Raw genomic sequence first — 26,515 nt, 5'->3', positions numbered from 1 at the left:
AAAAGTACACACACACACACACACACACACACACACACACACTTCCCTGGTGGCTCAGACGGTAAAGCGTCTGCCTACAAAAGACCACACACACACACACACACACACACACACTCTTCCCTGGTGGCTCAGACGGTAAAGCGACTGCCTACAAAAGACACACACACACACACACACACACACACACACACACTTCCCTGGTGGCTCAGACGGTAAAGCATCTGCCTACAAAAGACACACACACACACACACACACACACACACACACACACACACACACACACACACACACACACACACTTCCCTGGTGGCTCAGACGGTAAAGCGTCTGCCTACAAAAGACACACACACACACACACACACACACACACACACTTCCCTGGTGGCTCAGACGGTAAAGCATCTGCCTACAAAAGACACACACACACACACACACACACACACTTCCCTGGTGACTCAGACGGTAAAGCGTCTGCCTACAAAAGACACACACACAGACACACACACACACACACACACTTCCCTGGTGGCTCAGACGGTAAAGCGTCTGCCTACAAAAGACACACACACACAGACACACACACACACACACTTCCCTGGTGGCTCAGACGGTAAAGCGTCTGCCTACAAAAGACACACACACACACACACACACACACACACACTTCCCTGGTGGCTCAGACGGTAAAGCATCTGCCTACAAAAGACACACACACACACACACACACACACACACACACACACACACTTCCCTGGTGGCTCAGACGGTAAAGCGTCTGCCTACAAAAGACACACACACACACACACACACACACACACACACTTCCCTGGTGGCTCAGACGGTAAAGCATCTGCCTACAAAAGACACACACACACACACACACACACACACACACACACACACACACTTCCCTGGTGGCTCAGACGGTAAAGCGTCTGCCTACAAAAGACACACACACAGACACAGACACACACACACTTCCCTGGTGGCTCAGACGGTAAAGCGTCTGCCTACAAAAGACACACACACACACACACACACACACACACACACACACTTCCCTGGTGGCTCAGACGGTAAAGCATCTGTCTACAAAAGACACACACACACACACACACACACACACTTCCCTGGTGACTCAGACGGTAAAGCGTCTGCCTACAAAAGACACACACACAGACACACACACACACACACTTCCCTGGTGGCTCAGACGGTAAAGCGTCTGCCTACAAAAGACACACACACAGACACACACACACACTTCCCTGGTGGCTCAGACGGTAAAGCGTCTGCCTACAAAAGACACACACACACACACACACACACACACACACTTCCCTGGTGGCTCAGACGGTAAAGCATCTGCCTACAAAAGACACACACACACACACACACACACAGACACACACACACACTTCCCTGGTGGCTCAGACGGTAAAGCGTCTGCCTACAAAAGACACACACACACACACACACACACACACACACACTTCCCTGGTGGCCCAGACGGTAAAGCGTCTGCCTACAAAAGACACACACACACACACACACACACACACACACACACACTTCCCTGGTGGCTCAGACGGTAAAGCATCTGCCTACAAAAGACACACACACACACACACACACACACACACACAGACACACACACACACTTCCCTGGTGGCTCAGACGGTAAAGCGTCTGCCTACAAAAGACACACACACACACACACACACACACACACACACACACACTTCCCTGGTGGCTCAGACGGTAAAGCGTCTGCCTACAAAAGACACACACACACACACACACACACACACACACACACACACACACACACACACACACACACACACACACACACACACACACACACACACACACACACACACACACACACACACACACACACACACACACACACACACACACACACACACACACACTTCCCTGGTGGCTCAGACGGTAAAGCGTCTGCCTACAATGCCGGAGACCCGGGTTTGCTCCCTGGGTTGGGAAGATGCCCTGGAGAAGGAAATGGCACCCCACTCCAGTACTCTTGCCTGGAAAATCCCATGGACGGAGGAGCCTGGTGCAGGCTACTGTCCATGGGGTCTCAAAGAGTCGGATACGATTGAGCCACTTCATACACACACATGCATATATACACACACATGCTTATATTTGTGTGTGTGTGTGTGTGTATCTATATGTGCTTCCCTGGTGGGTCAGTGGTACAGAACCCACCTGCCAGTGCAGGAGACGCAGGCTCAGTCCCTGGGTCAGGAAGATCTCCTGGAGAAGGGAATGACTGCCCACTCCAGTATTCCTCCTGGGAAATCCCACAGACAGAGGAGCCTGGTGGGCTGCAGTCCATGGGGTTGCAAAGAGTGGGACATGACTGATAGTTATGTAAGGTATTAATATTAGGAGAAGCAAAATGAGAAATATATGCACTATTTTTTCAACTTTTCTTTAAGTCTAAAATTAGTTCAGGGTATTTTGTTGTTGCCTTGTTTTAAGAAAATTGCTTTATGAAAATTTAGGAAACTAGGAAAATTGCTATTGCTACTTTGTTCTTGATTTTCCTAGTGAGGAGGAGGGAGGTGAAGCACTGACCATTGGCTTAATACTGTGCCGGAATTTTACATGTTAACAAATTTAATCTTTAAAATAACTCTGTAAATTATGTGTTACTATCCCCATTTTATATCTGAGAAAACAGACTCAGAAATATTAATTTGCCTAAGATCACACAGTTAGTAAGTAATGAAATCAAGATATGAACAACGCTCCAACTCTAAAAGCTATGTTCTTTTCCTTGTATTACATAGTTGTTAAAACCTCAGTTAACATGAAAGTTGGACTCCACAGTATCTTATTTTTCTGCCCCTATGATAAATTTGTACCCCCAAAGAATATCTAAATATATACCCTTAATTTGTAACATAAATATTCTACCAAAAAGAAAGTTGGTGTTGTTATGAAATAGGACTAGGTATAAAAAATTTATTACAGAAGGGTTTCAAAAGCGATTTGATAGCAAATGAATGCTCTTAACTTGCTTCTTTGAAATGAATGGTAACACACAGGCATTGTAGTGAACCTTTGATATAAGAGCTCAGATGACTTTCCTTTTGGTTTATCATTTGTCCTCATAAGGTCTCCTGAGAAGTAAACTAGATTTTTGAGTACTTTCAGTTTTGTCAAGAGGTTGCCAAGTGTTTTTGTAAGGGAAAAAAATTTTGTTAATGACGTTTATTGAGCACATGCTTTGTATCAGGTAATGTTCTGGTTGCTAGGGCTACAGCAGTGAACCAGAAAACCTTGCCTTACAGAGCTTACATTCTAATCAAGGGAGCAATTAAATGAAATATGTACTATGTTGGTGATAAATGCTATAATGAAAATAAAAGCAAAGAAGGGAAATAAATGAGAAGGATTATGGGGGTTGGGGTGGGGGTAACTACAAGTTTAAATGTGGTGTTCAGAGAGGTCTCTCTGCAAAGGTCAAAACTTGAGAGAAGCCTGAGTAGCTGATTGAATAGGCTATGCAGATATCAGGGAAAGAGCTTTGTGGACAGAAGGGGCAGCAAGCTGCAAAGGCTCTGAGGTGAGCAAGCTTGGTGTCCCTGTGAAATAGCAAGAAAGCCAGTGTGGCTGGAGCAGAGGGAGTGGAGGAAGTAGGAGACAGTGAAGGCAGAATGGTTCTGGGTTCTTGGGGAAGGCGGCGGTGGTGAACAGATCGGATAGGATCTCATAGACAGTTGTGAGAACTTTGAAGTCACTTGTGTATCTGGCGGGCGACCATAGAAGGGACAGTGTTTGTTGCAGACTGTGGGGCATGGGCTGACGTAGATACCAGTTAGGAGGTCATTACAGTCCCCAGATGTGAGAGACTGTAGTCAGATTAGAATGGTCAAGGGTGTGCTGATGGCTTGGGCAGGGGTGTGAGAGAAAGAAAGATGTCCAGCAGTGATTCACAGGTATGGCATGAACAACCTGAAGGATGGGGAAGCCACAGGAGGTGCAGTGGGGGGTGGAAGGAAGGATGAGGAAGAATGGGGTGGACACCACTTTGGAACTGTATAGACACTTGAGTGTGAGGTGCCTGTTTGACATTTAAATGGAGATATTCAGTTGAATTGAGTAGGCAGTTGAATACAACAGGCTGGCATTTAGGGCAGCGGTCTGGACTGTACACATAAATTTGGGAGTAGGGATAAATGGCATTTGCCCCCGAGACAAGGTGAGATGTCCAGGAGTTTAAGCAGAAGTGGTACAGAGGCGTGCAAGGCCTGGGGCCTGGTTCCCTCCAAGGCTGAGAGAGCCTGGTAATGAGGAGCAGGTCGCAGAGGTGACTGGAAGCAGAGCAGGTAAGTAGAAACAAGAGGACGGTCCCTGAGACTGAATGCAGGAGTGATGAGTGATCAAGTGTCAGCAGTGACACCCAAAGTCAGCCGAGAGCAGAGCGTTGACTTCAGATGTGAGTTCCGCACTCACATGGAAAACAGTGAGTACTTTTCAAAAATTCCTATAGTTCTTCCAGAGCAGCACTTGAGTTAAAAGTCAGGTTACTGGATTTTGATCCCAGCTTGGCATCTGAATCTTGGGCTTGAGTTATTTGATCTGATTTTGAGTTCCCTCTTCTCTGAAAGGCAGATAAGAGTCAAGGTCATACCACCCTGAGGACACCCGATCTCGTCTGAAAGGCAGATGAGAATAGCTTCCTTGAATTATCTACCTCAGACAGTTATTGTGACGATGGCATAAGAGTACATAAACTAAAGTGGACTATGCAAAGATGAAGTGTTATTTTTAAATGATTTTTCGTAAGAAACAATGGCAACATTATCTTTTATTAGTAGAAAAGATGTGATTGATATCTTTTGGAAGGTGGTTATCAGTATGAACATCGTGGAGGATTTATCTCCACCTACATTTCTGGCAGCAGTCGTATGTTACTTTAGACTCAACAGCTCCTAGTGTGGAGCCATTAGTAGGTGCTCATGAAGTCGTGGGAACATTGTCTCGTTGTTCTGTTTTCCAGGCTGTTAATCAAGCTGGAGCAGGACCGTACAGTGAACTCGTCCTTTGCCAGACACCAGCATCTGCCCCTGACCCTGTCTCCACTGTGTGTGTCCTGGAGGAGGAGACCCCCAACGCCTATCCCGATTCGCCTTCTGTGTGCCTTGTACTGAACTGGGAAGAGCCGTGCAATAATGGATCTGAAATCCTTGCTTACAACATTGACCTTGGAGACACTAGCATCACCGTGGGCAATACCACCACCCACGTTATGAAAGACCTCCTTCCAGAAACCACCTACCGGTGAGTGCAGGAAAGTTGAAATACAGCTGCATGGACACACACATCAGAGCATGGGGCTACGGAACCTCTAGGTCCTCAAGGCCAAATGGGTGAATTCTAGTCATTTTTAATGCATTTAAGAGTACTAAATGCAAATACAGCTCAAAAACTTGTACTGCTTTTTACTTTATGAGTCAGTTGCAAATTGATATAATTCCTAACCCATGAGGGGACATTTCACCAACCATTTTAAGTCAATTCCTCCTCCTTAGTTTTTTGATAAACTGCTTTTCTTTCTGTTTTTCCTCTGTCTCATCACTCTGCGACACCCTCTGCACCTCTGAAGCACGGCTTTGCCATTCTTCGGATCCCCTCAAAGCAGGCACGCTGAGCATCTATGATGGATCTTTTGTTCAGGATTTCATGAGCAGCCAGAGAAAAGGCATTACATCACACTCCACCCAGCAAAACTCAGTTAACACCTGCATTCTTCCTTTCCCCCAGAATTCCTGTCAAGGAGCCAGCACGTCACCTTCCCCTATACACCTTTTTCTCAACATGCCCTCTTGAGATTTCAAGACATTTAGTTCTGTCTCCAAGGGTTTCCCAGGTGGTGCTAGTGATAAAGAACCTGCCTGCCAATGCCAGTGCAGGAGACATAAGAGACACAGGTTCAGTCCCTGTGTGGGGAAGATCCCATAGAGAAGGAAATGGTAACCCACTCCAGTATTCTTGCCTGGGAAATCCAACGGACAGAGGAGCCTGGTGGGCTACTGTCCATGGGGTCGCACAGAGTCGTTCACTACTGAAGCATGCACCAAGGGGCTGTAGCTGGGAGACAGAAAGTTCAGGATTAGCATTAGAGGAGTGCAGGAACCATTTGATTATTCCAGTGCCTTTTCAGGGTGTCTCCCTTTGTCACGTTCAATGGCTTATTACGGAGGTGAAGTGGAGCCTGATTTAGAAACAGATCCTTAGCTATGTCTTCAGGCAAATTACTTAAGCTTTTGGTGTTTCAGCATCATCCACAGCATGAGGAGAACAAGATTACTTAGGTCAAAAACATATTGTAAGGAGTAAGCAGATGAATATTTAATGCTCATGTAGAGTCCAGCAGTACATAGCAGGTGCACATAAACATGCACTGTAATTTTTATTGTTATCAAGATCTTCACCCAAAGAAACTGGTTCTTCTTGAGGTGGGACAGGGGAATACAAGCAGGTAATTTTACTGCTAAAAAAAACATTTACCACTTATTTTTTTTTCTGCAGTGTTTTCTAATGTTGTAGTCTGATAGACTACCTTTTTCATCCGCAGAAGCTGAAGAAAAAAAATCAGTTTACCAGCTGTAAGATACCAAAGTTCCTGCCTAAGCATCTTATCTCCACTTTCCCTCTTACCAAGTCTTTGGTGAATAATTCATATAAGTGTATTCATTTTGCTTTTCCAAGTGATGACAGCAGTTTGTTTGCTCTTTCCTCCTTTTAAGAGATCTCTCTTGGGCACAGTACTGTGCACAGTGGGTCTATGAAATAGGGATGGACATCGTCCTTGCCCTCAGAGCACTCAAGGAATTGGGACACTTAAGCAGCAACCTAAGATAGAAGGTGCTTATGACCTCACAGGCTGAAAATGACACTGTCCAGAGTCCTTTTGGCATTTCAGAAAGGTCAGAGCCCAGGGTTCAGAATGGTCAGGATGGTTTAAAGTGGGAATCAAGTTAGAAATAACTGGAATAAAAGAGGTATGACTTACATAGCTTAAGAGACAGTCCCCAAGGGCATTTTTCATTTTTAGCATCTTAGCCAGTCTCAGAAAACCACCCTCCACCTTTATATGCTAACCAAATACTGACTGTTGTGTCCAAAGCACTCTGATTGGGTGCTGAGGAAATCCAGAGGTGATTAAACCCAGACCTTGACCTCAGGGACATTCCCCAGTGATGATGCTCTACGGAGACCTGACCATGAGTTATATCTCTGGGGAAAAATGAGCATGTGAATGTCATCCCCTAACTGTTTCTCAGTGACCACATGTCCAGAATATCGTCTGACTTGGACCCTCAGGCCAGAAAACCTATGAAGAAGCCACTGGCTCAGGGCTCAGTGAAAGATCTCATGTCTGCTGTGAGACCTACAATCCATGTCTATGCCAGAATGGATTCAGATCCTTGGGTCAGTCCTCTGAACATTCAGGTCAGCAATCATAAACGGCTTTTAGGACAAGGTTCCAGCCCAAGAATTTTGCCTCTTCCTGCCATTTATGTATACCTTAAAGGTAGTGTAAATGATTATAAAACTTTCTGGGTTTTAGAAAGTTGATATTGGAGGAATGAATGCTGGTTTTCATTAGTCAACATGTAGTCAAATGACTTCAAGAAAGAAATCTAGAAATCAAAAGTTCAAATGAAGATAACTGATGTAGGGGATCTTTGTTCATTGATGAAATGCCAATTACAGTGGAAATTATTAAGAATATATTCCACATAAGTGGTTGGTTAAAGACATGTTAAAAAATCCCTAATTCTTTTCAGTGTTAATATACAAGGCTAGTATACTGAGCTGAATGTGGAAAGTCACATGGGGAGGATGTCACCTCTTAACCTTACAGGGCAGCTTGGAAGACACCATTTCAGACAGATTGCATGAAAAATGTACAGTTTTAGAAAAGACAAATCTTTGGCCTTAAGTCATATTGTGTGTTCTTGACAAAAAAAAAAAAGGTGTAGTCAAAATATTTACTGGCCAATCAGTAAAGAAATTGGATGTTTCACATTTAAGATTAAAATTAATATTCACATTTAAGATAACCGTTTGTCCAACTTAAGGAATTTCATTTCTATAATACTTCATTGGATTCTCTATAGTAGAACTCCAATCAGCCCATAGTCTTGTTCTTTTATGGTTCAAAAACACAAGATTGTAATAATTGTGGTGAGATACAAAATGAGTATTTCAGGGAACTGAGAGTATAATTTTAGTCCAATTGACTTTTACCTCACCTTTTTTTGTCCCACAAATTGGTCAAAATATAAGTGAACAGATCATGATGTTCTAGATAAAAATGTGGAATGAAACAGGCTCTGGGGCTTGGGTAAAAAAAGACTTGTTTTTTTAAATTTTTTTCTTTAACCTTTAGCAGTTACACATTGTCCTCACATGGAGTTTATTCTTCCTCTGTCTCGCTGGGACAGAAATATTCACCTCTCCAGCCAACCTACGGACACTAAAATGGATCCATCCTTTACCGGTGCTTGCCAGACTGTGCACTGGCTTACTAACATCCTGTATACAATTTGGTTGGAATTACAATGAGATTTTTAAAAGGCACTAGCTTTAAATTTAGACTTGAGTTTGTGTTTTGATTCGAGGAGGAAAAAATCGTTAGAAAAAAAAAGAAAAAAAAATAGAGATGTAGCTTTCTGTCTCATGCTCCCGCTACTATAGGCTTTGTGAGCTGAGACGAGATCGCCTGGTGTCACCCTTTCCCAGTGCCCTGACGTGAATATCTCCAGTGATGAAGCTGTGTTTTCAGCTTCAACTTCTCCTCTCCAAGCAGTTCAACTCTTTCTGTAGAGTTTCCCATATACTTTGTTAAAACCTGAGCTGAAATCTACTAAAATCAACTCAGTTGATCCTGGGCTTTCTTCTAGAGCAGTGATACGCAAAAGTATGGTTCCTGGACCAGCAGCATCAGTATCAAGTGCAATTTATCAGGCCCTAGCGGAAACCCCTGGAATCAGAAATCTCAGGATAGGGCCCAGCACTCTGTGCTTTAATTAGCCCCATAGGAGATTTTGTCGCCTGTTAAAAGTTTGAGAGGGCTCAGTGGCTCAGCCGTAAAGAATCTACCTGAAATTCAGGAGACGCGGGTTCGATCCCTGGGTCGGGAAGATCCCCTGGAGAAAGTTATGGCAACCCACTCCAGTATTCTTGCCTGGAGAATCCCATGGACAGAGGTGCCTGGCAGGCTCTAGTCCATGGGATCACAAAGAGTCAGACATGACTGAAGTGACTTAGCACGCACACACACAAAAGTTTGAGAACTTTGCCCTAGAACAGTGATTTTAAGATTTCCCATGGAGAGGTTTTGCAAAATACAAAAGTCTGAGTGCCACCCCTATGGCCTAGACATCTTTAGCTTATTATGTCCGCTGTCTCCTACTTAACCATATTCACTTGGTTCAAATCTGTCTTCACTGGCAGGGGTTTCTGTAACCCGTTCCAACCTCCTCTTTGGGTGATTTCTGTTTACTAATGGCCTCTTTAATGAGCAGTGCACTCACCTCCAGGAATAGTGTGGCTGGCTCAGAGCAGAACAAGATTGTCACCTTCTTTGTTCTCCATAGTGAGCAGTTGGTAAGGTAGCCTAGGATCACTTTTTTTTTTGGCAATCTTGTTATGTGTCTGACTCATGTTGAACTGGCAAATGGCTAAAATTTAAGGTAGATTTGTTTGCTCTGCTCTTTTGGCTAGGTAAAAATAGGGGTGAAAATAACATTTTATGAATCCTTATATGCCAAGCACTACATTAGCCTGTCAAAAAGTGAATCCTAAGTCATTTCATTCTAACAAGATGAAGTGGACTTTATCTGGAGACAAGTTCTGAGTGGTTCCAAAGTAGTGCCCTGGAGTTAGACAGCCTTGGCATCAATCCTGGGTCTCTCACTTGTTGCCTCTGTGACCTCTGGCACAGAGGTCTTTGTATCTCTTTAAGCTCTTTGTATCTCAGTTTTCCGATCTATAAAATGGGGATGATTATTTTAACTACATGATAGTGTTATTTTTTAGACTTCAGGTACCTTGTGAAGGACCTGACACATAGGCTCTCAATATATTTTCTGTTGCTAATGTTTGGAAGGGAAGAAATGAGCTGGCGGGCTTCCCTGGTGGCTCAGAGGTTAAAGCGTCTGCCTGTAATGCAAGAGACCTGGGTCCAATCCCTGGGTCAGGAAGATCCCCTGGAGAAGGAAATGGCAACCCACTCCAGTATTCTTGCCTGGAGAATCCCATAAACAGAGGAGCCTGGTGGGCTACAGTCCACGGGGTCGCAAAGAGTCGGACGTGACTGAGCGACTTCACTTTCACAGGTAGAAATGTGTGGAAATCTGGCATTGTCGTTCAAGCCATGGGAGACATTTAAGGTTTCTTTCCTGCAGAGGCAGGGCATGAAAAAAACAACTCTTAAGTGCCTGGTATCCCAGGAGCTATCAGAAGGAGATAGGTTGAAGGGGAGGGATGACTGAGCCAGCAAAGTTTACCCTTCCCAGGAACCTTTACTCCAAATAACTTTACTCTGAACCCACCTTTTCCCTAAAGAGGTTTCCTATATTTAAGCTACCATTTAATATTTCCTCAGAGGTCTACTCTTCTTAATTAGATTATTAGATAGTAGACTGGTGGGGTGGGGTGGGGTACCAAGCCTATCTTTTGCTTCTTAGGCCTCCCCAACTCTTCATGGAGGAAGAGGGGTGCTGTCCTCACTGTCCCCTCCTCCCTACTCTCAACACAGCCTGAGAACTAGGATGGCTGACTGAGAAGTCACCTTCTCCAGTTTTCAAAGTCGTTCTTCTTTTGACATAATGTGATGACTCATTGGAAAAGACTCTGATGCTGGGAGGGATTGGGGGCAGGAAGAGAAGGGGACGACAGAGGATGAGATGGCTGGATGGCATCATCGACTTGATGGGCATGAGTTTGAGTAAACTCCGGGAGTTGGCGATGGAGGGGGAGGCCTGGCATGCTGTGATTCATGGGGTTGCAAAGAGTCGGACATGACTGAGTGACTGAGTTGAACTAAATTGACAGAATGCCACTTGAGAAAGAAAGAGAGTGTGTGTGTATATATAAAATGCATCATGTTACTCTTTGATCTTCTGAAGCAGTAATGCATTTGGAATCTAAAAGCAGACATTTTAATAGTGAAATTCTAGTCAAAATATATAAAGAATGTACTTCTTAATTTGATTTGTTGAATCAGTATTATCAGTACATTGATGGATATTGCAGACTCCTGGACACTTGAAGAGATTTTTCACATCAATTCAGATGACCAAGGAGAAGGCAATGGCAACCCACTCCAGTACTCTTGCCTGGAAAATCCCGTGGACGGAGGAGCCTGGTAGGCTGCAGTCCATGGGGACGCACAGAGTTGGACACGACTGAAGCGACTTAGCAGCAGCAGCAGCAGCAGCAGCAGATGGCCAAGACAGAGCTTCTCAGAGTTAAATCACTTCCCTGCGTTGGAAAGAAAACTTCCATTTCCCTTGTACTTTAACTTTGCAGGGCTTAAGATTTCAGAAACTGACATACATTGCATGTTTGGGGGAGGAAAAAAAAAAAAGCTATAGATCCTATCTAAATGTCAAGATTAACATGTTACTTCCGTGAGAAAGAGAGAACATCTCAAGTTTGGGTTTGGGATAGACTAATTAATTTAGTAGAACTTGAAAATCAGTTTTTTTCTGAGGTTAATCCTTAGAATTGTTCCTCCAGATAGTATTTGGTTTCATCTGTCCTGGGTGAGTTGTCACTGGAATTAGGAAATTATTTTCACACACTGCATTTTCATCCCCAAACAACAGAAATATTAGCTTCCCTAGTCCTTGTTGAGTTTTCTCAGCCTTCTAGACTCAGAGTTTTTAATATTTTCGCCAATTGGAAGAAGATGTGGCTTCATTTAATCAGGTCCTCAGTTGTATTTCAGTTTTGAGTGTTACTTCATCATTAAAACTAATTAACATTAGTTCAGTGCATCAGCCACAGGGGAAAATGTTTTCCGTGCATTTTAACTGAAACACATTTTGTTTCTTGAATAAATTGAAGCAAATATTTTAAAATCTAGGTAGTTTGGTGGTGCTGTGTGTATGTACATTAGTTGCTCAGTTGGGTCTGACTCTCTGTGACCCCTTGGACTGTAGCCCACCAGGCTTCTTTGTCCATGGGATTTCCCGGGCAAGAGTACTGCAGTGGGTTGCCATTCCCTTCTCCAGTGTTTCTTCCCGACCCAGGGACCAAACCCAAGTCTCCCGCATTATAAGCAGCTACTTTACCACCTGAGCCCCCGCGGGGCACTAGTGGTGAAGAACACACTGCCAACACAGGAGGCATAAGAGACGTGGGTTCGATGCCTGGGTCAGGAAGATCTCCTGGGGGAGGCCATGGCAACCTACTCCAGCATTCTTGCCTGGAGAATCCCATAGACAGAGGAGCCTACAGTCCATAGGGTCACACAGAGTCTGACACGACTGGAGCAACTTAGCACACACACAGTTCATTCCAAGGCCAAAAGTTGTTTTAATAATGTGGAAGGAAATCTGACTGTTCTAAATGTCTGTTTCATTGGCAAAAGGCAGTTGTCAAATTGAAAGTGTGGTTCAAATGAAAATTATCTTTTGGTTGGAAGAAGCTGTGTTTGGTTCAAGTTATACCAGGAGGGAATGGTGTCATGAAGACTTTGAGTCTAGAAAGACCAGCTTCACACACCGATCAGACCTGTATCTGCTGTGAGGATTAGTGCAAATGACTGAACCTAACTGGCTGCAGTTTCTGCACTTGTGAAATAGACAAAGGGTCAGGGTAGAAATTAGTGATAGTATTGCACATATCAAATCTAGACTTCAGCACCTACTCGCTACTGTATCATTTAAGTTGAGTTATTTAACTGAAGTTTCCTCATCTCTAAAAGCAAGAAAAACAGTCATCTCACCATATCTGTGGTCTGGAAGGCCAACTGAACTGTGCTGTTTTATATATGGGACTTGAGCATCCATGGATTTTAGTATCCCCGGGGGTCCTGAGACCAGTCCTCCTCGGGTACCAAGGGACAACTGACTCCATAGCACAGACCCTTGAACAGAGCAAGTTCACAGTGTTGTTTGTTGCAGAGGTTATTGTTAACATTTCACCCGACCCCAAGCTGCTACCTCACCTTCTGAGGACGGTTTAAAAAGAAGGCAGTCCTTTTAGCTGTGGTTGGGTCCTTGACAACAACTTAGAGAAAGGAAAAACACAGATGGTACTAGCACATTCCTCAAGTAATAAAGTGCAGTGGTGGTAGTAATGCAACTAAAAGGCAGACATAGCGTTCATGAGCCCAGTGCAGTGCGTCTCCCGAGGATGCCCAGCACATTTTCTTCACTGATGGGGAGGAATACGGTCTGAAAAGAAGTCATAAAAATAATAACTCCATAATTTGGCACGTTAAAGTTTACCAGAGAGCTTTTGGCCACCTGGATTCCTTTTCTGATTGAATGGCAGAGTATAAAAGGTTAAAGAGTAGAGAATGCTTCCCACATTGCTTATCTTAAATAAGTAATCCTCTTTGTAAATGCAGCAAATATATTACCACCCCCATTTTATAGAGAAGGAAACTGTTACTTTAAAGGTGTTAAATAATTTCCCAGACGTCATCAAAGTGATTAGCAGAGTAGCCAAAGAGGCTTCACTGCTCAAGAGAGTTAAAATGCTACCATAACATTCTTGTTCTTGGGGTGAGTGGGTGGGAATATTTGTGGCTGATATTCAATACATTTACCAAATCATCTGAGTTAAAAGTTCTGAGAGCCAGAGAGCTACAGATGTAAGAAGCCTACTACCTACCAAACTACTATGGGGGCCTTGCAAAGAAAATGAATTTACAAAAGAAATTAAATATTACCTCTACATTTCTTTCTGTGTCTTGATACTTGTGTGTTAGAAATTATTTTTTAATTCTTATAGATGATTGAAATCTCTCATTTTTTGTCTTGGGCAGAACAGCAATCTTAAGCAGCCCATTGTCCCTCACTTTCTTTTCCTTACTGATGTAGCTAAGGGCTGTTGTGGCTGCATGGAGCAAAGCAGTAGAGCGTTTGAATACAAGGTGAGCTTGGCTCTGGAGGACTATGGGCAAGCAGATGGAAGGAAGCCTCTTGGTCTCTGGGCAGAATAAAGGGAAGGAATAGCACGCTGGACAGTAGAAAGACATTCACATAAACCATGTAGGTTGGGAGATTTGTTTACCATTGAAAAAAGACTGAGCCTAAAGGTCTAGCTTAATACCCTTTTCCTCAATAGGGAAAAAAGGAGTGATTTCTACCAACATGAAGACTATCTCTTTAGAAAGACTTTTCCTCTCTAGTTGCAGAAAAATTTCTTTCTTTTCAAATAATAGGGAAAAAACTCTTACATTAATACCATACAACTGTTTTACAAGACTCATGTTGGGAAGCAAAGAAGAGTGTATTGTAGTCTTTCAATACTATGTTGCAATATGCCAGCAAATTTGGAAAACTCGGCAGTGGCCACAGGACTGGAAAAGATCACTTTTCATTCCAATCCCAAAGAAAGTCAATGCCAAAGAATGTTCAAACTACTGCACAATTGCACTCATCTCACACGCTAACAAAGTAATTCTCAAAATTCTCTAAGCAAGGCTTCAACATTATGTGACCCAAGAGCTTCCAGATGTTCAGGCTGGATTTAGAAAAGGCAGAGGAATCAGAGATCAAATTCCCAACATCTGTTGGATCATAGATAAAGCAAGAGAGTTCTTGCAAAACATCTACTTCTTTATTATCTACACCAAAGCCTTTGACTGTGTGGATCACAACAAACTATGGAAAATTCTTAAAGATTTGAGAATACCAGACCACTTTACCTGCCTCCTGAGAAATCTGTATGTAGGTCAAGAAGCAACAGTTAGAACCAGACATGGAACAACGGACCGGCTCCAAATTGGGAAAGGAGTACATCAAGGCTGTATCTTGTCACCCTGCTTATTTAACTTTTACACAGAGAACATCTTGCGAAATGCCGGGCTGGATGAAGCACAAGCTAGAATCAAGATTGCAGGGAGGAATATCAATAACCTCAGATATACGGTTGACACCATCCTATGGCAGAAAATGAAGAGAAACTAAAGAGCCTCTTGATGAAAGTGAAAGAGGAGAGTGAAAAAGTTGGCTTAAAACTCAGCATTCAGAAAACTAAGATCATGTCATCTGGTCCTATCACTTCATGGCAAATAGATGGGGAAACAATGGAAGTAGTGATAGACGTTATTTTCTTGGGCTCCAAAATCACTGCAGATGGTGCAGATGGCGACTGCAGCCATGAAATTAAAAAATGCTTGCTCCTTGGAAGAAAAGTTATGATCAACCTAGGCAGCATATTGATATGGTGTTTCAGTAGTCACGTATAGATTTGAGAGTTGGACTATAAAGAAACCTGAGCACCAAAGAATTGATGCTTTTGAACTGTGGTGTTGGAAAGGACTCTTCAGAGTCCCTTGGACTGCAGGGAGATCGAACCAGTCCATCCTAAAGGAAATCAGTCCTGAATATTCATTGGAAGGACTGATGCTGAAGCTGAAACTCCAATTCTTTGGCCACTTGATGCTAAGAACTGACTCATTGGAAAAGAACTGACTCAATGTTCCCTGATGCTGGCAGGCAGGAGGTGCTGCTTGAAGACAGGAGGAGAAGAGGATGACAGAGGATGAGATTGTTGGATGGCATCACTGACTTGATGGATATGAGTTTGAGCAAGCTCCAGGGTTTGGTGATGAACAGGGAACCCTGGCGTATTCTAGTCTATAGGGTCTCAAAGAGTCAGACCCAACTGAGTAATTGAACTGAATGCTATGTTGAGAGACCTGATGAAGCCCTAGTTTAATAGACTCTGAGAAAAGGAGGCTGTTTGTGATAGAATTTTAGCTGTACTTTATCAGAGATAAGTGTTGGCTACATTCCAAACTGAGGCAGATATTCATTCAGTTTTGGGTGATTATGAACAGAGCTGGTATAAACATTTATATGCAGGTTCTTATGTGAACATAAATGTTTTAATTTCTCTAGAGTACAGCCCAAGAAGTGTATATGCTGGATCACATGATAAATGTATGCTAAAGTTTATAAGAAACTTTCTAAGCAAACTTTTCCAGTGTAACTGTATACCATTTTGCATTCTTAGCAGCAAAATATGGGAATTTCAGATGTTACTTATACTTTCTAGAATAGTATTAAGCATTTTTAAATTTTATTCACTTTATCAGGGAAAGATAGTAGCATCTCATTGTTTTAATTTGCATTTTCCTAATGGCTAATGGCGTTAAACGTATTTTTGTGTGCCTGTTTGCCACATGTATGTCCTCTTCAGTGGAGTGTTTGTTCCAGTCTCTCTTCCAATTTTTAGTTTTGTTGCCAAGTTTTGAAAGGCCTTAGATGCATTCTGGATGCATGCTTTTCACATCATATCTAAAAATTATTTAATTCTAGGTAGCAAATATTTCCTCCTGTTTTCATCTTAAGTGTTTTATATTTTGCATTCTATTGTTAGATCTGTGATCCATTCTGAGTTAACTTTTGAATGAAATTTACATTGAGATTTATTTTTGGTTTTGATATCCAGTTGATCCAATATCAGTTGTTAAGACAGTTCGTTCTTCATTGAATTAATTTTGCAAATTTGTCAGAAATCAATTGGCCATATTTGCGTGGGTCTGTTTCTGTTGGTCTGTGTCTGCCTGATATCACACTATCTTGATTACTTTATAGTAAACTTTATAGTAAGTCCTAAATCAGGTAGTGTGATTCTTCCAACTTTATTATTTTTCAGATTTGTGTTAGCAATTTTTTTTAGTTCCTTTGCATTGCCATGTAATTTTCGAATCAACTTATCTATATCAACTAAGGAGAATCCTGCTGGAATTTTATTATAGTTGCATTGGGTCTATAGATCAGTTTGGGGAGAATTGACCTTTTTTCTATGTAGAGTTTTCCAATCCATGACCACAGTATGTATCTATTTAGGTGGTCTTAAGTAGTCCCAGCTGTGTCTTGACATTTATTTACCCCACCCCACCCCTGCCACCTGGATCTTGTGCCTTAATGTTAAATAGGAGTGGTGAAAGTAGACATCTTTGCTTTGTTCTGATCTTCCAGTTAGTCTTCGACCATTAAGTGTAATGTTGGCTGTAGGTATTTCTATAAGTGCCCCTTTCAGATTGAGAAAGTTTCCTTCTATACCTAGTTTGCTGAGAATTTTTATTATGAATATATACTGGATTTCATTAAACGCTTTTTCTGTATCAGTGGATGTGATCATGCGGTTTTTCTTCTTTAGGCTGTTAATTGATGGAATTGGCTAAGGGCTGGGGAATAAGACAATGTAGAAAAGAAAAGAAAAACAAGAGAGAGAGGAATGGAGGGAATTACCTGGATTTCAGGCTATACTGAGTCCAAGCCAGGGGATGATGGAGGGGGGAAAATGGTAAAATCACTGCTGGTTTAGTGATAGCTTAACTTCTTCCCCAAATCTTTCAGCTGCTATTTCCTTTTCGTACTTCTTAGATGGCTGCTTTATTTATTTTGTCCAGGTTTAATAACTCCATTCAGTGGGAAAGACAGGGTGGTGTGTGCTTACTCCATCTCACCTGGAACCAATCTATTTTTTTTTTTCTTCTTAACAATTTACAGACATTATTAAATTGACTTGCTGAATTTATGTAATTTTAAATTTGAAGAATTAAGGTTCATTTGCGGGCATACAATGGATTTAGGTATTGCAATATGTAATGATATTTTCTATTTAAATATAAGCAGTAATTGCTGTGAGACAGATATACATAAAGCTAAATTATGAGAATATTTTAAACTGATCTGTTTCCTGAGAATTTCTCTTTGACTGTGTTTTTTATTATCATGTGTTTTGAAACACTGTTTCAAACTCACATCAAGTTTAAAAGTTGAAACTTTTAGAACTAGTGATACCACACTGCTTGTTCAGCTGAATAAAATGCCTGTGTACCTAGCAAGGGCTCTGGGTGGAAGTTTCCACTGAAGGCCTAGTGATGAGGCATGGAGAGATGGAGGAGAGGCAGACCTGAGAAGGGTCTTGTGTGGATGAAACTGTGGAGATGCTGAGGTTATTGAGTGGACTGTCCATTTACAGGAGAGGAAGACTAGAGAGAGTGGGCTGGGGGCTTGTTTGAGACCATTACTCTGAGAAGTGGAGGAGGAAGGCCTCTGCAGGCCCCCCCAGTGCCGGGAAGAAACAAGCTTCAGTAACTTGTACTTACTGCAGCAGAGGGTGTAGAGAATGAAGAAAGATGGGGCAGTGCCATCAATGTGTCGTCTGATGACCTTGGAGAAATTTTTCAGTTAATGGACAAGCAAGTAGAAGAACAAGAAAAATAGGAATGATGATGGAATATTGTCTTATATATGCTTGCATGCTCAGTTCATGTCCAGCTGTTTGCAGCCCCGTGGACTGTAGCCCACCAGGCTCTTCTGTCCATGGGATTCTCCAGGGAAGAATACTGGTGTGGGTTGCCATGCCCTCCTCCAAGGGATCTTCCCGACCCAGAGATCAAACTGGCATCTCCTGCATCTTCTTGCATTGACAGGCAGATTCTTTGCCACTGAACCACCTGGGAAGACACACTTTGTTTGATTTTCAGTTCCTTGACCATGAGAGCAGTGTTAATGTATCTTTATTACCCATAACACTGCAGATAGTAAGATCCAGTTAAGATTTCTACACTTCTGAATGACACTCTATTACCAACAGTGTCTACACACTTAGTGTTGGTTAGAGACTAGCAGAGATTGTTGGGTGAGGCTGGAGACAGAGAAGCTCTATCGAAGAGCTGTTGTCCTTTTTGTCAAAATCTGAAGAAGACTCTCTTGTTCTCCTCTCTCATTTATAATTTCACTTATTGTTTATAGCTTACTTACTTCCAAAACTGATGAGGCAGCCAAAGGATGGCCAGAATAAAATATGAAAGTCTTTAGTATATGTTCCCTTAAACAAGAGTCCTTTTCTTTTTTTAAAAAAAATAAAAGAACTAAGGAATATCTTGCTGATGTGCTGTTTGGGGCTGTTGGTTTTGGAATGGAGAAGATAATGTGTCTTCCGAGCTGCCCGTTTTGTGTTGATTATTTTAGCTGGTTTTCCTTTATTCCATGATACTGCTTTATAGGAGCAAGTAAGAAATATGACATGCAATGTTGATTTCAAGTGAGGAATCACTGGTTCTTAAGCCTGTGTTTGTGATTTTTTTTTTTTCCCTTTTTTCAGGATCAGAATTCAGGCCATAAATGAAATTGGAGCCGGACCATTTAGTCAGTTCATTAAAGCAAAGACTCGGCCGTTACCACCCTTGCCTCCTAGGCTCGAGTGTGCCGCGGCGGGGCCTCAGAGCCTGAAGCTGAAATGGGGGGACAGTAACGCCAGGACGCACGCTGCTGACGACACGGTCTACACGCTGCAGCTGGAGGACAGAAACAAGAGGTGAGGGGCCCAGGGGTTCATTCGAAAACTCCATGACTTCGGCTTGTGGGATGAAGTCTTCCCAGTTCTTTTGGCCTCTGAAGCACTCCTCATCCTTGTTGAAAGACTTCCTGGTATTTGGGTCCTGCACTTAATATTCAAAGCTGTATCCTCCATTTGGAATTTTCTAAATTAAGAATCTAATGATCCTGATTTCCCTATAGAGGATAAAAACATTTTTTTTTTTCCTTTCATAAAGCCAGAAAAATGGAGAGAAATTATCTAAAAAGAAACTGGTCAAATTGAAGTCCCTGCTGTGTAATAGTTAGATTAGTCACGAGTGCAGAGGGAAATAAGAGTCAGGAAGGGATGTTATCCTCTTTTAAATATTCAGTAACCATCAGGACACAAACATGTTTACCAGTCTGGAATAGCTGTGGTGATGTACAGATGGGGACTGTGCTCTGTAACTATGGGCAGTGCAACATAATATCAAATTAACTAGAGCAAATAGGAGATTCTTTATAAGATTCCATACTCAGGAAACACTCTTGGTGACAGAAATCAAATCCAGCCTTTCACATAGTATTTATTTAACCTAACTTCATTTCCTCTGAGAATGGCCAATCAGAAGATGGGCAGCTGACCTGTATTTAGGAATAATTCAGTTGTGGAGCAAAAGTTAATGGCAGAAAGTTCTGTTACCAAAAGTTCAAACAAGAGTCTCAGCTTGAAGGAGGAGGGAAATTACCATATAACCAAGACAGCCTTTGGGGGTAGACATGCTGCCCCTTCCTGCACACACCTGCCGAAGCAAAAACCAGGGTATGTGGAAGTGTTTCTCTCATCCCCCTAATGCATCATGGTACCCTGCTCTTGCATGTGGGGACCTGCTTCTTTTTAAGACCGCTTCCAACCTCCATCTCTGCTCTGTACTTGAGTCCTTCGATTCAAGTCAGCTCAGTGGAGTCCTGCTGTGTGGAAGGTACTGTTGAAGGTGGGCCTTCGGTGGAGACCGAGGACAAAAGGAAGGCCCTGCCCCACCTCCGCGAGCATGATATCAACCTACAACTCGTCAGAACACTGGTAGAATTGGAGCAAAGTGGCCTGGGAGTTTGAAGGGGGCGGACGTAGGGAATAAAGTGCAGAGACACTCTGGTTGCAGAGAACGGGAACAGCTTTTTGAAACAGGTCACGTTTGAACTTGACATTGAAAGACCTAGAAAACACAATAGTTTGATTTAGAACAAAAAGTGATCATCCTTTAGGAAATGAGTCCTAGTATAGAAAGAACAAAAAAAGTAAGGCTACTTCTGGGGAGATTGATTAGAGATCAAATTCATATTCATTTGCAGACAAGATCATTTATCTTACCATTCCATGTGCTTTTGGATGCATTTTTCACGGGTTCATTATTTTATTGGCAGGAGACTCCTCAACCTTACTGGCAAGAACAGGAACTATGGCTAACAGAAATCATGATAAATACATTAAGCTTAGCATTTGGGGAAATTTGTAAATGAGTCTTTTTTCCTGGGCTTTTGGCTTGCACTGGTGGTCCTGAGAACCTTCCTTAGAGAATACCTTCTAGTTGTACTATTTAGAAAAAAAGCAAATTTCCGAATGATTGTTGAAGCTGGTGGCAGAATTGGGATCTGAGCCAGCACCTCCTGACCTCCCAGTGCAGCTGCCTCTACTGTTACCTCCAAGAACACGGGGAGATTGACAGCTCTGCACTGTCCCCAGCCCTGTCCTAGGCAAGGCAGCGGCCTGAGGTCCCTCGTACAGAGAACCATACGATGCTTAGAACAGAGGCTCTGTGAGCACTGGTCCAAATAAGAATGCTGTTGTGAGACATCTAAATGTGTCAGACCGCAGAGAGTGCAAACCCTCATAATCAATCCATGCTCTTCCCTCATAAAAAAAAGGAAAAAAGCTGACTTGTTAATCAAATAAATGACTTGCCTAAATTTAAATGGCATTTAAGAAAACTCACCATTAGGAATAGTATTTTTCTTAGTTTTATGAGCTAGAGTCCAGATTTATCTTTTCCTAAATTAGATTTGTCAGTGTTCTCAGAAGTTATCAAAGTGATAGGGATAGAGAACGTAATAAATTCTCATTCTGTTTGTGGAATTATTTTCCTGGGATTTAAAAGGGTGAAACATGGCCTAATTTGAGTTTGAAGATGACCTTCCTTAGTGTCTTGAAACTGAACTGTTGTTGTGAATGGTCCCATGAATCCAAGCCTTTGACTTCGGCTCTTGACTACTGAAGATCAGGGAGAAACACTTGGCATTAGATAGACCATAATACTTGTACTTAGGTCTTTGTCAATTCTGCTCCCCTTGAAGTTCTTTAAAACTTGGATATGGCCTGTCCAGTGAAAGGAACAGCGTTTTCTTCCAAAATGACAGCTGTCTTTTTAATTGAAATTGTGGTTGCTAGAGTGGTTTCTAGTTGTGGCTTTTGGGAAAAGTGTTCACATTCTTTAGCACGTATACTGATTTCGTTAACCACCAATTAGTTTCTGTTGTTTCAAAAATATCATATATCCTTCTGTGGCCAAGGTGAGAACCAGAGTTTATGGTGTTTGTGCACTCACTTAGCTGTCAGCTCTCAAAATGTCTCTTTTCCCATGTTCTCCTGGCTCACCAGTCACTGTGGGCATTTGTAAGGAGTGCCACAGTGTCTGAGTTTTACCACTGTCCTTGGCAGCCAATGCAAGTAATCTGAGTCTTTAAACATGAAGCAGCAGCAGAACAATGCAAATGAATAACTCCGTGCTTGGTAATTGTCAGATTTAAGAGTTGAGTTGAGTTGAGTTGATTTCACCTGCTAAACTATTGCTCCCGAGTTTTCCATACCCATAAAATAAAGGAGTTGAACTAGAAGCTGAACTCTAGTCCAGAAAAACTCCCACCTTTTTCACCTTAAAGCCGTCAATCTCTGTAGATTCTTTGTGAGCTAAATCCTATTCAAAAAGGTGTCTTTTGTAAATGATTAGAGAATGTTCTCTGTTTTTCTTTATGTTTTAGCTTCTACTTTTGATAAGAGAAAGATACTAACATTCCTTAAGAGTGACCACTTAATGGTCAAAACCCCTAAGGTTTTGCATCTATGATGTGCTGGTTTATTATGTTTAATTTATAGAGCTCACAATCAAAAAAATCTGACATGGCCCAGAGATTTCTAAGTATACTGTTTGGCCAAAACTATATTTTCAAACTCTCGAAAAGGCAATACTATTTATTGAGCACTTACAAAGTGCCAGGCATTTATCAGCATTATTTAGTTCTTGAATAGATCACAGTCTGGTAGGCATAGGTAGAAGAGACAGCAGATCATAGTGTGAAAGGCTGAGAGCTTGACATAAGCACAGGGTGTTGAGGGAAGGTAGAAGAATTGCACATGCTTCAGGCCAAAAATTGAATAGAGAGGGCTCATTCGGAAGGTAACAGATTGGATGAGTCTTAAAAGAGTATCAATCCACATAACCTCATGGTAGAGAGCCTCAGGATGGAGACCAGCGATAAGGACTCAGGATTGGGTGGAAACCAAAGCTATAATCTTCAGGAAACAGAATGTCCTGGCTCTTCATGCAAATGGCCTTCTATTCTGGTACTTTTACACATGGATTTTTTTTTTTTTTAACTTTAGGCAGCTTCATGTAAATGAGGGCTTCCTTGGTGGCTCAGTTGGTAAAGAATCCACCTGCAATGCAGGAGACCTGGGTTCGATCTCTGATTTGGGAAGATCCCCTGGAGAAGGTGGAATGGCTATGCACTCTAGTATTCTGGCCTGGAGAATTCCATGGACTGTATGTATATCCATGGGGTCACAAAGAGTCAGACACAACTGAGCGACTTTCACTACTACTCCATGTAAATAAAAGGAACCAGTAGGGCACCTTGCCCAAATTCTTGCTTCAAGGGAAGTCCACCTAGAATTCATGCAGCTCACTGGGACTTGCTGTGTGGAAAGTCTTTCCCCTTGAACAAGATATTCGTTTCCCACATAGTCAAGATTTTGACCCACGAGGTTCCCAGTTCAGGATCACAGATTTATTTATGCAGCAGCCTCAAAGCAGGACTAAATTTATCCCTAGCACTTAGATTATGATCACTCAGTCATCAATTTTTTTTTCTAATTACTACAGTGTACTAGGTCTTGTGAGGTACACAGCCTGCCTATAAGGAGCTTATCTTGCTGAGGAAATAAATTAATGTGAAAAAACGAACAGATAACATAAGAGATTTTATTTAATTTCAACAGAAAAACAAAAATTATGTCAGTTTGGCTATAGAGTGATTAATTCTGTTATTCTTAACAGATCTAGCATAGACTCAAATGTCTTTGTTTCCTTTATGTGCAAGAAAAATATATACCCAAAAGTAAACATTTTCATAATGCTACATTAACCTAATACAGGGATTAGAATAACAAGATCAGCTCATGCATTTTAAGATTATAATGTTGTAATGATTATTTTGAAGATGCATCTGTCTGTGTTACTGAAACAAAATGTTGATGCTGCCCTAACAGAATTTGAGTTGATGCTGACTCTCATCCTGACCCTGTGGTACCCTGTTCCTGATAAATGTACACAGCACCAAGGCAAGAGGAACTTAAGTTCCAGGAATGCATTTATGGTTAATCAGTTGTTCAGGTTACTCAGACAGCCAGTGTATTTTAAAGCAACGCTCCAGCCAAGTGGGGACTGGGGAGAGGGCTCTAATAGAATTGGATAATTGCCACTTGCTCTCCATTTTAATCAGCCCTTGTGCCCTTGACACTTTTCCCTTTAGCCAGCAAAATTGGGGGGGGTTTGTAATGTGTGCAATATAACTGCCAGTTCACTGTTAGAGAGGAACAAAAAGTAACCTGCATAAAGAAGCCATAAAAAAATACACACTAGGTAACAAATAAAAGTGGCCAGGGTATATGAGCATTCCGGGAGTGAATGCATGCCTATTATAGAACAAACTCCTGCTTGTATTTCTCAGGGAATATTGTTGAATTAAATGAAATAGATGTTAACTAATTCAGGGCCTGCAAAAGACCCTTGGTTTTCATTTCCTTTTGCTTTTCTGGACCAGTCCCCAATTCACATGACCATCCTTGCTGGGTAAATGGCATTTTTATAACCTTCAATCACCAGAAGGCAGTTGTAGTTCTGGACAGGGATATCAATTCTCTGTTGTAATCCCACATCCATTACTGAATTTCTAAATGACTGGAGGCATGTCCCTTAACTTCTTTTTGCCTTAGTTTCTCCATTTACAAAATGAAGCTAGTGATACCTGTCTTCAGTCCCTGACTGATGGGGGGGGGGGGGGGGGGGACGACAGAATTTTTATTTCTTTAAAAGGGAGCATAAAAATTCATCATGCAAAATGAAAAGTATTACTAATTTATTTTGTTTCAGGCTGAAATGTTCTAAGTACAGCCTGAGGTGAGAGGTAATAAATGAACTATTTGAGATCTTACTTGCACCACAAGTAGAATTCAGACTACAGTTTTTTCTTCTATTTAAGAATCAAATTTCTATTTAAAAAATAAGTAGCAGAATGGAAGTAGATAGCATTTTTCGTTCCATTTTTCCTAAATGAGATAAGATTGAGACAAGGTCACTAAAATAAAAGTAGACTAATAAAAATCTGGAAGACTGTGAAGAATATGCTTGAAGATGAGGTTCCCTGCACTTATTAGAAAGCAAAGTAAAAGAAAAGAGTTTCAAGGTTCTCAGGTGGTCCTTAAAGATTCTAGTCATCCTTGCTTTGAATATAAGTAAATTTCTTTTTTGATATATATCAAGTGCAGTGTGGACAAAAAAAAGATGAAAATAGGAATCTTATTCTATGTACAGAATTTCATCAGTAGCTGTAGTGACATTTTATTTCTTAGAAAAGAAGCATAACCAAAATATATGGCAGTGTGGTTACTCATAAGCCAAAAAGAGACTGGGAGCTGTCCGTGTGGAGCTGGGAGCATGGGGGTTAGGAAATTAACTCCTTTCCTCTTTGGTCTTTTGGAAATCACTCTTGGCACTTGAGGGTTCAGTCTCCAAACTGGTACTCTCAGCAACGTTAAGAACCAGTTTAGGAAAAGAACCTTCCTTGCCTCAGGTGTCCCTACATGATGCCATCTGCTGCCATCTGCTTCTGCATAGGAATGGCGGGACTCTGTGTTCTTGGTGGGGTGAGGACACATACTATTCATTCCTGCTTTGAACATCCTCCACCCTGAAGATAACTTCAGCAATGTAGGGAATGCACGCGCATGCACACAGATACACACACACAATCCAGAGAAATTAAGAAAAAATGAAGGCAATGGCATGGCATTGCTAAGGAATATAGCTGCTTTGAGCTTACTAGCACCTGTTAATTTGTGATGTTTCGAAATTGCCATTTGCAGTCATTTGTGGACCACAGGCCATTTTAGGTCAGCAGGTTAGATCATTTTGAGGAATTCATATTAATGAACCGCTGTTAACCTTCAGTGTGCAGATAGCAACAGGAAAGTAAACACAGAAACCTCAGGATTATCTATTTTCTATATGAAATTGTTATATGCCTTCCAGAGAATTCTTGGATTTTTTTTAAACAAAACTGTTTTAAGGAAACAGATTTTAAAATTAAGTTATTTGTATATCATTTTCCTCTGAAATGAATTAAAATAATCACTTAAAAATGTAATATGTCTGAATTTTTTCTGTCAGTTGCACTTTGGTGCAAAAAAGTCATCTTTTGCTATATTAAAGCCTAAAATCCTGAGGTTGAAAGAATATCTTGAAAATGTCAAAAATCTGTTGTTTTGCCTTTGTAATATATATTTAATAACAAATCATATAATTTTCTTGGTCCTTTCATTTGGATCTTAGTAAATTCCTGCCAGGTGAATAAGATAGTTGTTATCCCAAGTGTCTCGAAGCAGACTGGAGAGTTTTGACTTGTT

The 26,515-nt window shown here is 41.7% G+C and overlaps 1 protein-coding gene across 6 annotated transcripts in view; it reads left to right on the top strand.

Annotated features, from left to right (window-relative positions):
• FNDC3B (fibronectin type III domain containing 3B) overlaps positions 1–26,515 on the top strand; it is a 350,375-nt gene that overhangs the window by 300,353 nt on the left and 23,507 nt on the right. For all 6 annotated transcript variants that reach the window (XM_065942284.1, XM_065942279.1, XM_065942281.1 and 3 more), the window contains 2 exons: positions 5,043–5,323; positions 19,364–19,576. In XM_065942284.1, the coding sequence (XP_065798356.1) occupies positions 5,043–5,323; positions 19,364–19,576 (494 nt within the window). The remainder of the gene's footprint in view (positions 1–5,042; positions 5,324–19,363; positions 19,577–26,515) is intronic.

The sequence above is a fragment of the Muntiacus reevesi genome, chromosome 8 (genome assembly GCF_963930625.1).
Source record: "Muntiacus reevesi chromosome 8, mMunRee1.1, whole genome shotgun sequence".
Classification (NCBI taxonomy): Eukaryota; Metazoa; Chordata; class Mammalia; order Artiodactyla; family Cervidae; genus Muntiacus; species Muntiacus reevesi.
This window is presented reverse-complemented; position numbering and strand designations above follow the sequence as displayed.